A 14345-nucleotide genomic window follows, 5' to 3' on the forward strand; every position below is an offset into this window, starting at 1 on the left:
GGTCTTTTCGGAGAGACATCGTAAGAGTGTGAGATTTGTCAGGATTGAAAGACATGTTCCACTTGTTTGCCCAGTCTGTGATTTTGTCCAGGTCTGCAGAGAGTGAGGAGGCAGCAGACTGCCGATCTGAGGGATGAAGAATGGAGCGACAGAGAGTAGAGTCATCAGCAAAGAGATACAGAGGATTTTCAAGAGAGTCAGAGAGATCATTGATGAAGACCAGAAAAAGGACAGGGCCTAGAACACTGCCTTGTGGAACTCCAGCCTGAACATGAAGAGGAGATGAGAGAAACCCATTCAGGGCCACACGTTGACTACGACTAGAGGAAGTCCGCCAGCCATGCGTGGAGATTTCCATGGATACCAAAAGAGGAGAGTTTGGTGAGCAGAGCGGGGTGCCAGACCGTATCGAAGGCACGTGATATGTCAAGAGAGACTGCTCTAATTTCCTGTTTGGCATTGAGGACCTCCATCCATTGTTGAGAAAGCAGAAGCAGCATGTCCAGAGTAGAGTGTCCAGGTCTGAAACCAAATTGATGATCAGAGATCAAGCCATTGGAGAAGAGGAAAGATTTCATATCTGAAGCAATGATGGATTCCATGACTTTGCTGATAATTGGGAGAAGGCTGATTGGTCTGTAGTTGCTGGGATCTGTTTTTGCACCTTTTTTGTGCAAAGCGGTGATGTTGGCAGATTTCCAAGCAGATGGAAGATGACCTTGAGCAAAAGAGAGGGTGAAGAGAACAGAGAGAGGGAGTGAAAGAGCGGAAGAACAGGATTTTAGGACCCGTGGGCTGATGCCGTCAGGTCCAGATGCAGAATCCGAGTCGAGGGTTGACAGAAACTTTTCCACCTTGTCAGGAGGAAAGGACACAGAGTCCAGGAGCAGCTGGGTACGACTGGGTACGGTGGGTACAGAGAGGGATGGGTTTGGGACACAAGATTTAGAGGCAAACACAGAGTTGAGGCATTCAGCTTTTTCGCGTGCGGAGTCAGCCGTGTGGCCATTTGAGGTGAGGGAGGGGATGGAGGGGCAACAAACACCAGAAACAGATTTGACCAGACGCCACCAGGATTTGGAAGAGGGAGACAGATAAGAGAGTTCGGTCCTGAGAACGGAGAGATATTGTTTCCTGGCTCTCCTGAGCGTGGACACACACTTGTTTCGGGCTTTGTGAAAGGAAATGAGATTTCCTTCCGTTGGATTTGCTTTCCAGGAGACGAAAGCAAGTTGTTTCTGGGCAATAGCCTCACCACAAGATTCCGTGTACCATGGACGGGAGGAAGGGTATGACAACAGAAGACGAGATGGGATAAATCTGTGCATGAGAGAGAGCAGTTTGCTTTGGAAGAATTCCCAGGAAGAATTTATGTCAGAGGCAGTAGAGATGGGAGACCAGTCCAGATGATTGATGGCTGCTTGAAGACCGTGCCAGTTGGCCTGAGTGAAATGCCAGACTCGTCGACGCTGAGGAGGCTCTCTGAGAATGGTCAGAGAGATGTCCACTTTAACAAGCACATGATCAGAAGAACCGATTGGAGCAGAAGAAGAGCAGCAGACATTTTCAGGGAAGTTAGTCATAACCAAGTCCAGAAGAGAAGATGCTCCGTTGACTGAAATCCGGGTCGGGAAATTGACAGTTTGTGTCAGTCCCAGTGAGTCACAGAAGTCCTTTGCTGAAGAGCCATGGCTGGTGAGAGAGGTACCCACACCCAGCCAACTGGCATGGTGACAGTTGAAATCACCACATATGAGGAAGAGAGAGTTGGGATGGGTAGATAGAAGTTGGTCCATATTCTCAGACAGCGAGATGTAGATGGAGTCATCACTGTTTGGTGGACGGTACAACACACATATGAACAAAAGGTGGGAGCGAAGGGGAAGCCGTAGCCAAAGGTAATTTATTAATTGTTTAATTGTATTAATTGTATTAATTGTATTAATTAATTGTATTAATTGTAATTTATTAATTTAATTAATTGTTGGCTATTTATTAATTGTTTGCTTTTATAATTGTTGGCTTTATTAATTGTTGGCTTTATTAATTGTTGGCTTTATTAATCATTTGCTTTATTAATTGTTGGCTTTATTAATTGTTGGCTTTATTAATTGTTGGCTTTATTAATTGTTGGCTTTATTAATTGTTGGCTTTATTAATTGTTGGCTTTATTAATTGTTGGCTTTATTAATTGTTGGCTTTTATAATTGTTGGCTTTAATTGGTGGCTTTATTAATTGTTGGCTTATTAATTGTTGGCTTATTAATTGTTTGCTTTAATAATTGTTGGCTTTATTAATTGTTGGCTTTATTAATTGTTGGCTTTATTAATTGTTGGCTTTAATTGTTGGCTTTATTAATTGTTGGCTTTATTAATTGTTGGCTTCATTAATTGTTGGCTTTATTAATTGTTGGCTTTATTAATTGTTGGCTTTATTAATTGTTGGCTTTATTAATTGTTTGCTTTTATAATTGTTGGCTTTATTAATTGTTGGCTTTATTAATTGTTGGCTTTATTAAATGTTTGCTTTATTAATTGTTGGCTTTATTAATTGTTGGCTTTATTAATTGTTGGCTTTATTAATTGTTTGCTTTATTAATTGTTGGCTTTATTAATTGTTGGCTTTATTAATTGTTGGCTTTATTAATTGTTGGCTTTTTTAATTGTTGGCTTTATTAATTGTTGGCTTTATTAATTGTTGGCTTTATTAATTGTTGGCTTTATTAATTGTTTGCTTTATTAATTGTTGGCTTTATTAATTGTTGGCTTTATTAATTGTTGGCTTTATTAATTGTTGGCTTTATTAATTGTTGGCTTTATTAATTGTTGGCTTTATTAATTGTTGGCTTTATTAATTGTTGGCTTTATTAATTGTTGGCTTTATTAATTGTTGGCTTTATTAATTGTTGGCTTTATTAATTGTTGGCTTTATTAATTGTTGGCTTTATTAATTGTTGGATTTATTAATTGTTGGCTTTATTAATTGTTGGCTTTATTAATTGTTTGCTTTATTAATTGTTGGCTTTATTAATTGTTGGCTTTATTAATTGTTGGCTTTATTAATTGTTGGCTTTATTAATTGTTGGCTTTATTAATTGTTGACTTTATTAATTGTTGGCTTTATTAATTGTTGGCTTTATTAATTGTTGGCTTTATTAATTGTTTGCTTTTATAATTGTTGGCTTTAATTGTTGGCTTTATTAATTGTTGGCTTTAATTGTTGGCTTTATTAATTGTTGGCTTTATTAGTTGTTGGCTTTATTAATTGTTTGCTTTAATATTTGTTGGCTTTAATTGTTGGCTTTATTAACTGTTGGCTTTATTAACTGTTGGCTTTATTAATTGTTGGCTTTATTAATTGTTGGCTTTATTAATTGTTGGCTTTATTAATTGTTGGCTTTATTAATTGTTGGCTTTATTAATTGTTGGCTTTATTAATTGTTGGCTTTATTAATTGTTGGCTTTATTAATTGTTTGCTTTATTAATTGTTGGCTTTATTAATTGTTGGCTTTATTAATTGTTGGCTTTATTAATTGTTGGCTTTATTCATTGTTGGCTTTATTAATTGTTGGCTTTATTAATTGTTGGCTTTATTAATTGTTTGCTTTAATTGTTGGCTTTATTAATTGTTGGCTTTATTAATTGTTTGCTTTAATTGTTGGCTTTATTAATTGTTGGCTTTATTAATTGTTGGCTTTATTAATTGTTGGCTTTATTAATTGTTGGCTTTATTAATTGTTGGCTTTATTAATTGTTTGCTTTATTAATTGTTGGCTTTATTAATTGTTGACTTTATTAATTGTTGGCTTTATTAATTGTTGGCTTTATTAATTGTTGGCTTTATTAATTGTTGGCTTTATTAATTGTTGGCTTTATTAATTGTTTGCTTTTATAATTGTTGGCTTTAATTGGTGGCTTTATTAATTGTTGGCTTATTAATTGTTGGCTTATTAATTGTTTGCTTTAATAATTGTTGGCTTTATTAATTGTTGGCTTTATTAATTGTTGGCTTTATTAATTGTTGGCTTTATTAATTGTTGACTTTATTAATTGTTGGCTTTATTAATTGTTTGCTTTATTAATTGTTGGCTTTATTAATTGTTGGCTTTATTAATTGTTGGCTTTAATTGTTGGCTTTATTAATTGTTGGCTTTATTAATTGTTGGCTTTATTAATTGTTTGCTTTATTAATTGTTGGCTTTATTAATTGTTGGCTTTATTAATTGTTGGCTTTATTAATTGTTGGCTTTATTAATTGTTGGCTTTATTAATTGTTGGCTTTATTAATTGTTTGCTTTTATAATTGTTGGCTTTATTAATTGTTGGCTTTATGAATTGTTGGCTTTATTAATTGTTTGCTTTATTAATTGTTGGCTTTATTAATTGTTGGCTTTATTAATTGTTGGCTTTATTAATTGTTGGCTTTATTAATTGTTTGCTTTATTAATTGTTGGCTTTATTAATTGTTTGCTTTATTAATTGTTGGCTTTATTAATTGTTGGCTTTATTAATTGTTGGCTTTATTAATTGTTGGCTTTATTAATTGTTGGCTTTATTAATTGTTGGCTTTATTAATTGTTGGCTTTATTAATTGTTGGCTTTATTAATTGTTGGCTTTATTAATTGTTGGCTTTATTATTTGTTGGCTTTATTAATTGTTGGCTTTATTAATTGTTGGCTTTATTAATCGTTTGCTTTATTAATTGTTGGCTTTATTAATTGTTGGCTTTATTAATTGTTGGCTTTATTAATTGTTGGCTTTATTAATTGTTGGCTTTATTAATTGTTGGCTTTATTAAATGTTTGCTTTATTAATTGTTGGCTTTATTAATTGTTGACTTTATTAATTGTTGGCTTTATTAATTGTTGGCTTTATTAATTGTTGGCTTTATTAATTGTTGGCTTTATTAATTGTTGGCTTTATTAATTGTTTGCTTTATTAATTGTTGGCTTTATTAATTGTTTGCTTTATTAATTGTTGGCTTTATTAATTGTTGGCTTTATTAATTGTTGGCTTTATTAATTGTTGGCTTTATTAATTGTTGGCTTTATTAATTGTTGGCTTTATTAATTGTTGGCTTTATTAATTGTTGGCTTTATTAATTGTTGGCTTTATTAATTGTTGGCTTTATTAATTGTTGGCTTTATTAATTGTTGGCTTTATTAATTGTTGGCTTTATTATTTGTTGGCTTTATTAATTGTTGGCTTTATTAATTGTTGGCTTTATTAATCGTTTGCTTTATTAATTGTTGGCTTTATTAATTGTTGGCTTTATTAATTGTTGGCTTTATTAATTGTTGGCTTTATTAATTGTTGGCTTTATTAATTGTTGGCTTTATTAAATGTTTGCTTTATTAATTGTTGGCTTTATTAATTGTTGACTTTATTAATTGTTGGCTTTATTAATTGTTGGCTTTATTAATTGTTGGCTTTTTTTTTTTTTTTTTTTTTTTTTTTTTTGTATACTGAATCGAGGCTCGTGAAAGAGCTAACATTTACTTCACAAACAAATCAACCAGACAAACAAAATATATAAAAAGCGGGAGCGGAAAACAAGATGGGGAGAGAACGTGAAGCACACAAACACAACATTTGAGAGCAGGGAGATGTGTGGAAGGGAGAGGGCTTGGGGGGAGGAGGCATGGGAAGGGGGGGGGGGGGGTGGAGGGAGAAGTATAAAACACAAGGACACCAATGACTTCCAGGACAGAAGTTGGTATTTCAAAAAAGTGGAATTGGGGTGAAATTAGCGGGGGTAGAAAAGATCAAGGTTTTGGATGGGGGAAGATAAGAGATGGTGGTGAACAGCTGTTTTAAAGACCTGGAGGGTGGAGTGGGATTGAAGAGAGTGAGGGAGTTTGTTCCAGAGGCGGGAGAAAAGAGGGATGAAGGAGTGAAGGTGAGCAGAGAGTCTTGATTTTGGCAGTTTGACCATAAGAGGGTTGCAGGCAGATCTTGTGCGACCTGTAGGAATATTTGCGGGACAGAGCCCAGAGAGAGCTGGGGGGGCAAGGCCAGAGAGGAGTCGGTAGAAGATGGAAAGACCACCAACCTGCCTGCGGTGAGTGAGTGAGAGGCCCTTGGAGTTGGCTTCATCGCGGGAGATTCCAATGATTCTGAATGCTTTGGTTTCAACAGCTTGAAGACGAGCTAGGTGTGAGGCAGGAGCACCAGCCCAGAGGGGAGAGCAGTATTCCATTGAGCTGCGGATGAAAGCCTTGTATGTGGTGAGGAGCTCAGGTGTGCCAAGGAAGGACTTCGCATGACGGAGGATGCCCAGTCGGCGACTGGCTTTGGAGGCCAGATTTGAAATGTGGTTTTCCCAGGAAAGATCATGGCAGATAGTGAGACCCAAAAGCTTGAGTGACAGAACTTCTTGGAGAGGATTATTCAGAAAGTGGATGGGAGGGTTGTCCAGTCGGTCTTTTCGGAGAGACATCGTAAGAGTGTGAGATTTGTCAGGATTGAAAGACATGTTCCACTTGTTTGCCCAGTCTGTGATTTTGTCCAGGTCTGCAGAGAGTGAGGAGGCAGCAGACTGCCGATCTGAGGGATGAAGAATGGAGCGACAGAGAGTAGAGTCATCAGCAAAGAGATACAGAGGATTTTCAAGAGAGTCAGAGAGATCATTGATGAAGACCAGAAAAAGGACAGGGCCTAGAACACTGCCTTGTGGAACTCCAGCCTGAACATGAAGAGGAGATGAGAGAAACCCATTCAGGGCCACACGTTGACTACGACTAGAGGAAGTCCGCCAGCCATGCGTGGAGATTTCCATGGATACCAAAAGAGGAGAGTTTGGTGAGCAGAGCGGGGTGCCAGACCGTATCGAAGGCACGTGATATGTCAAGAGAGACTGCTCTAATTTCCTGTTTGGCATTGAGGACCTCCATCCATTGTTGAGAAAGCAGAAGCAGCATGTCCAGAGTAGAGTGTCCAGGTCTGAAACCAAATTGATGATCAGAGATCAAGCCATTGGAGAAGAGGAAAGATTTCATATCTGAAGCAATGATGGATTCCATGACTTTGCTGATAATTGGGAGAAGGCTGATTGGTCTGTAGTTGCTGGGATCTGTTTTTGCACCTTTTTTGTGCAAAGCGGTGATGTTGGCAGATTTCCAAGCAGATGGAAGATGACCTTGAGCAAAAGAGAGGGTGAAGAGAACAGAGAGAGGGAGTGAAAGAGCGGAAGAACAGGATTTTAGGACCCGTGGGCTGATGCCGTCAGGTCCAGATGCAGAATCCGAGTCGAGGGTTGACAGAAACTTTTCCACCTTGTCAGGAGGAAAGGACACAGAGTCCAGGAGCAGCTGGGTACGACTGGGTACGGTGGGTACAGAGAGGGATGGGTTTGGGACACAAGATTTAGAGGCAAACACAGAGTTGAGGCATTCAGCTTTTTCGCGTGCGGAGTCAGCCGTGTGGCCATTTGAGGTGAGGGAGGGGATGGAGGGGCAACAAACACCAGAAACAGATTTGACCAGACGCCACCAGGATTTGGAAGAGGGAGACAGATAAGAGAGTTCGGTCCTGAGAACGGAGAGATATTGTTTCCTGGCTCTCCTGAGCGTGGACACACACTTGTTTCGGGCTTTGTGAAAGGAAATGAGATTTCCTTCCGTTGGATTTGCTTTCCAGGAGACGAAAGCAAGTTGTTTCTGGGCAATAGCCTCACCACAAGATTCCGTGTACCATGGACGGGAGGAAGGGTATGACAACAGAAGACGAGATGGGATAAATCTGTGCATGAGAGAGAGCAGTTTGCTTTGGAAGAATTCCTAGGAAGAATTTATGTCAGAGGCAGTAGAGATGGGAGACCAGTCCAGATGATTGATGGCTGCTTGAAGACCGTGCCAGTTGGCCTGAGTGAAATGCCAGACTCGTCGACGCTGAGGAGGCTCTCTGAGAATGGTCAGAGAGATGTCCACTTTAACAAGCACATGATCAGAAGAACCGATTGGAGCAGAAGAAGAGCAGCAGACATTTTCAGGGAAGTTAGTCATAACCAAGTCCAGAAGAGAAGATGCTCCGTTGACTGAAATCCGGGTCGGGAAATTGACAGTTTGTGTCAGTCCCAGTGAGTCACAGAAGTCCTTTGCTGAAGAGCCATGGCTGGTGAGAGAGGTACCCACACCCAGCCAACTGGCATGGTGACAGTTGAAATCACCACATATGAGGAAGAGAGAGTTGGGATGAGTAGATAGAAGTTTGTCCATATTCTCAGACAGCGAGATGTAGATGGAGTCATCACTGTTTGGTGGACGGTACAACACACATATGAACAAAAGGTGGGAGCGAAGGGGAAGCCGTAGCCAAAGGTAATTTATTAATTGTTTAATTGTATTAATTGTATTAATTGTATTAATTAATTGTATTAATTGTAATTTATTAATTTAATTAATTGTTGGCTATTTATTAATTGTTTGCTTTTATAATTGTTGGCTTTATTAATTGTTGGCTTTATTAATTGTTGGCTTTATTAATCATTTGCTTTATTAATTGTTGGCTTTATTAATTGTTGGCTTTATTAATTGTTGGCTTTATTAATTGTTGGCTTTATTAATTGTTGGCTTTATTAATTGTTGGCTTTATTAATTGTTGGCTTTATTAATTGTTGGCTTTTATAATTGTTGGCTTTAATTGGTGGCTTTATTAATTGTTGGCTTATTAATTGTTGGCTTATTAATTGTTTGCTTTAATAATTGTTGGCTTTATTAATTGTTGGCTTTATTAATTGTTGGCTTTATTAATTGTTGGCTTTAATTGTTGGCTTTATTAATTGTTGGCTTTATTAATTGTTGGCTTCATTAATTGTTGGCTTTATTAATTGTTGGCTTTATTAATTGTTGGCTTTATTAATTGTTGGCTTTATTAATTGTTTGCTTTTATAATTGTTGGCTTTATTAATTGTTGGCTTTATTAAATGTTTGCTTTATTAATTGTTGGCTTTATTAATTGTTGGCTTTATTAATTGTTGGCTTTATTAATTGTTGGCTTTATTAATTGTTTGCTTTATTAATTGTTGGCTTTATTAATTGTTGGCTTTATTAATTGTTGGCTTTATTAATTGTTGGCTTTTTTAATTGTTGGCTTTATTAATTGTTGGCTTTATTAATTGTTGGCTTTATTAATTGTTGGCTTTATTAATTGTTTGCTTTATTAATTGTTGGCTTTATTAATTGTTGGCTTTATTAATTGTTGGCTTTATTAATTGTTGGCTTTATTAATTGTTGGCTTTATTAATTGTTGGCTTTATTAATTGTTGGCTTTATTAATTGTTGGCTTTATTAATTGTTGGCTTTATTAATTGTTGGCTTTATTAATTGTTGGCTTTATTAATTGTTGGCTTTATTAATTGTTGGCTTTATTAATTGTTGGATTTATTAATTGTTGGCTTTATTAATTGTTGGCTTTATTAATTGTTTGCTTTATTAATTGTTGGCTTTATTAATTGTTGGCTTTATTAATTGTTGGCTTTATTAATTGTTGGCTTTATTAATTGTTGGCTTTATTAATTGTTGACTTTATTAATTGTTGGCTTTATTAATTGTTGGCTTTATTAATTGTTGGCTTTATTAATTGTTTGCTTTTATAATTGTTGGCTTTAATTGTTGGCTTTATTAATTGTTGGCTTTAATTGTTGGCTTTATTAATTGTTGGCTTTATTAGTTGTTGGCTTTATTAATTGTTGGCTTTATTAATTGTTGGCTTTAATTGTTGGCTTTATTAACTGTTGGCTTTATTAACTGTTGGCTTTATTAATTGTTGGCTTTATTAATTGTTGGCTTTATTAATTGTTGGCTTTATTAATTGTTGGCTTTATTAATTGTTGGCTTTATTAATTGTTGGCTTTATTAATTGTTGGCTTTATTAATTGTTGGCTTTATTAATTGTTTGCTTTATTAATTGTTGGCTTTATTAATTGTTGGCTTTATTAATTGTTGGCTTTATTCATTGTTGGCTTTATTAATTGTTGGCTTTATTAATTGTTGGCTTTATTAATTGTTTGCTTTAATTGTTGGCTTTATTAATTGTTGGCTTTATTAATTGTTTGCTTTAATTGTTGGCTTTATTAATTGTTGGCTTTATTAATTGTTGGCTTTATTAATTGTTGGCTTTATTAATTGTTGGCTTTATTAATTGTTGGCTTTATTAATTGTTGGCTTTATTAATTGTTTGCTTTATTAATTGTTGGCTTTATTAATTGTTGACTTTATTAATTGTTGGCTTTATTAATTGTTGGCTTTATTAATTGTTGGCTTTATTAATTGTTGGCTTTATTAATTGTTGGCTTTATTAATTGTTTGCTTTTAGAATTGTTGGCTTTAATTTGTGGCTTTATTAATTGTTGGCTTATTAATTGTTGGCTTATTAATTGTTTGCTTTAATAATTGTTGGCTTTATTAATTGTTGGCTTTATTAATTGTTGGCTTTATTAATTGTTGGCTTTATTAATTGTTGGCTTTAATTGTTGGCTTTATTAATTGTTGGCTTTATTAATTGTTGGCTTTATTAATTGTTTGCTTTATTAATTGTTGGCTTTATTAATTGTTGGCTTTATTAATTGTTGGCTTTATTAATTGTTGGCTTTATTAATTGTTGGCTTTATTAATTGTTGGCTTTATTAATTGTTTGCTTTTATAATTGTTGGCTTTATTAATTGTTGGCTTTATGAATTGTTGGCTTTATTAATTGTTTGCTTTATTAATTGTTGGCTTTATTAATTGTTGGCTTTATTAATTGTTGGCTTTATTAATTGTTGGCTTTATTAATTGTTTGCTTTATTAATTGTTGGCTTTATTAATTGTTTGCTTTATTAATTGTTGGCTTTATTAATTTTTGGCTTTATTAATTGTTGGCTTTATTAATTGTTGGCTTTATTAATTGTTGGCTTTATTAATTGTTGGCTTTATTAATTGTTGGCTTTATTAATTGTTGGCTTTATTAATTGTTGGCTTTATTAATTGTTGGCTTTATTATTTGTTGGCTTTATTAATTGTTGGCTTTATTAATTGTTGGCTTTATTAATCGTTTGCTTTATTAATTGTTGGCTTTATTCATTGTTGGCTTTATTAATTGTTGGCTTTATTAATTGTTGGCTTTATTAATTGTTGGCTTTATTAATTGTTGGCTTTATTAATTGTTTGCTTTTATAATTGTTGGCTTTAATTGGTGGCTTTATTAATTGTTGGCTTATTAATTGTTGGCTTATTAATTGTTTGCTTTAATAATTGTTGGCTTTATTAATTGTTGGCTTTATTAATTGTTGGCTTTATTAATTGTTGGCTTTATTAATTGTTGGCTTTAATTGTTGGCTTTATTAATTGTTGGCTTTATTAATTGTTGGCTTTATTAATTGTTTGCTTTATTAATTGTTGGCTTTATTAATTGTTGGCTTTATTAATTGTTGGCTTTATTAATTGTTGGCTTTATTAATTGTTGGCTTTATTAATTGTTGGCTTTATTAATTGTTTGCTTTTATAATTGTTGGCTTTATTAATTGTTGGCTTTATGAATTGTTGGCTTTATTAATTGTTTGCTTTATTAATTGTTGGCTTTATTAATTGTTGGCTTTATTAATTGTTGGCTTTATTAATTGTTGGCTTTATTAATTGTTTGCTTTATTAATTGTTGGCTTTATTAATTGTTTGCTTTATTAATTGTTGGCTTTCTTAATTGTTGGCTTTATTAATTGTTGGCTTTATTAATTGTTGGCTTTATTAATTGTTGGCTTTATTAATTGTTGGCTTTATTAATTGTTGGCTTTATTAATTGTTGGCTTTATTAATTGTTGGCTTTATTAATTGTTGGCTTTATTATTTGTTGGCTTTATTAATTGTTGGCTTTATTAATTGTTGGCTTTATTAATCGTTTGCTTTATTAATTGTTGGCTTTATTAATTGTTGGCTTTATTAATTGTTGGCTTTATTAATTGTTGGCTTTATTAATTGTTGGCTTTATTAATTGTTGGCTTTATTAAATGTTTGCTTTATTAATTGTTGGCTTTATTAATTGTTGACTTTATTAATTGTTGGCTTTATTAATTGTTGGCTTTATTAATTGTTGGCTTTATTAATTGTTGGCTTTATTAATTGTTTGCTTTATTAATTGTTGGCTTTATTAATTGTTTGCTTTATTAATTGTTGGCTTTATTAATTGTTGGCTTTATTAATTGTTGGCTTTATTAATTGTTGGCTTTATTAATTGTTGGCTTTATTAATTGTTGGCTTTATTAATTGTTGGCTTTATTAATTGTTGGCTTTATTAATTGTTGGCTTTATTAATTGTTGGCTTTATTAATTGTTGGCTTTATTAATTGTTGGCTTTATTATTTGTTGGCTTTATTAATTGTTGGCTTTATTAATTGTTGGCTTTATTAATCGTTTGCTTTATTAATTGTTGGCTTTATTAATTGTTGGCTTTATTAATAGTTGGCTTTATTAATTGTTGGCTTTATTAATTGTTGGCTTTATTAATTGTTGGCTTTATTAAATGTTTGCTTTATTAATTGTTGGCTTTATTAATTGTTGACTTTATTAATTGTTGGCTTTATTAATTGTTGGCTTTATTAATTGTTGGCTTTATTAATTGTTGGCTTTATTAATTGTTGGCTTTAATTGTTGGCTTTATTAATTGTTGGCTTTAATTGTTGGCTTTATTAATTGTTGGCTTTATTAGTTGTTGGCTTTAATAATTGTTGGCTTTATTAATTGTTTGCTTTAATATTTGTTGGCTTTAATTGTTGGCTTTATTAACTGTTGGCTTTATTAACTGTTGGCTTTATTAACTGTTGGCTTTATTAACTGTTGGCTTAAATGTATTACATTTTTTTCCAGGCAAGAAGAAAAGGGACCAGTTCGAGGACTTCCTGAGGGAGATGGAGTCAGTCAACCGAGACCAGCAGGAAAGGACCCATGCGCAGCGGGAAAGGCACTTTCAGCTGCTCCTGAAGGACGCTGTTCAGGCAAGGGCTGAGGAAGCTGCCATCAGGGAGGAGGAAGCTGCCATCAGGGAGAAGGAAGCTGCCATCAGGGAGAAGGAGGCTGCCATCAGGGATAAGGAGGCTGCAGAAACTGCTTCCTTTAATCAGGCTTTTGTGGCCGTCTTTGGCCAACTTGTCCAGGTCCTGGTGGGACAGGGTACCCCAGCACCCCTACCACTGGACTAGGCTTAGATTTGCACCTTTGCATTGGTATATAGTTTGCTGATTTGCACTTTCTTTAAATTTTGTTTTCTTTATTGTGTTTGGATTTGCACTTCTGTACTTGTATATACCGTAGTTTGCGCATTTGCACGTTTCTTTTAAGAAATAGTTTCTCTTTACCATATTTGTGTGTTTCATTCAAGTGTTTGCAAGTTTCAGGGTTTTATAAAAGAGTGAATAAACAATCTGTTTCATCATAGGAGGATATAAAGGCTTACACAACTTTTAAATGTAACAAGGTTTTATTCATATGTAGTACAAGCAATTGCAGCAAATTACAGATTCACAGAAGTTGTTTTACCTCTGTAGAAAATAAAACAATGGCAACTACAATCTGTTAAAATAGTGCATCAGACCTCCACATACACCCACTCCCTCATCCTCAGCCATATGTGGCAGTGCCACCATAGGCTGTTCCAGTGTTGCAGGGGCACCCCATTCCTCTCTGTACTCCTCATGATGGGTTTCACAAAGATTGTGCAGAGTGCAGCATGTCAGTACCATTGATTTCACAAGGTTTACATCACAGTCATTACGCTTCGTAAGGCTACGCCACTTACCCTTTAGTCTACCAAAGGCATTCTCAACAATAACCCTTGCTCTGCTTATTTTGTTGTTGTAAAGCTGCTGTTCTGCAGTCAGTTGCCCAGTATCAGAAAATGGCTTCAAAAGCCAGCTTTGCAAGGGATAGGCAGCATCCCCTAGGATGTAATAGCCTACATCATGCCCGCCAATGTTCCTGATGCAATGTGGGAAAAGGTTTGCACTGCTACCTAATTCCCACAACGTCGACGACCGTATAACTCGGGCATCATGCATGCTCCATGGCCACCCTGTAAGTGATGGGGATTTCATTCAATCCCCATCCTGGAGGGGGCAGTAGTGTTTCAGGCTGAAGATACTGTGACCCATTTACGCTGGCAGCTGGGTGTCTGGCTCTGAAAAACTGTTGACAAAATCCCATGTTTGGCCTTCAAACATTCTTGCCGAATGAGACTTATCCTGCCTTGTCAACCTTGTACAATTTCTCTTTGAGGCGGCAGTCTGTGTCCTTGACTTCCCTGATCCTAGAAGAAAGTATATTAAGCCGACACGGGTTGTGGCTCGCTGAGATGTTGGGGCTGGTTGTGTGAGGAACA

General features: G+C 34.8%; 1 protein-coding gene across 1 annotated transcript in view; it reads left to right on the top strand.

The window, feature by feature from the left end:
* LOC137416847 (uncharacterized) overlaps window positions 1-13539 on the top strand; it is a 28652-nt gene extending 15113 nt beyond the window's left edge. Inside the window, exon 4 of the mRNA XM_068102506.2 lies at window positions 12839-13539. Within this exon, the coding sequence (XP_067958607.2) occupies window positions 12839-13170 (332 nt within the window). The 3' untranslated portion in view covers window positions 13171-13539. The remainder of the gene's footprint in view (window positions 1-12838) is intronic.
* The last annotated feature ends 806 nt before the right edge of the window (window positions 13540-14345 follow it).

The sequence above is a fragment of the Myxine glutinosa genome, chromosome 1 (genome assembly GCF_964187855.1).
Source record: "Myxine glutinosa chromosome 1, kmMyxGlut1.1, whole genome shotgun sequence".
Lineage (NCBI taxonomy): Eukaryota > Metazoa > Chordata > Myxini > Myxiniformes > Myxinidae > Myxine > Myxine glutinosa.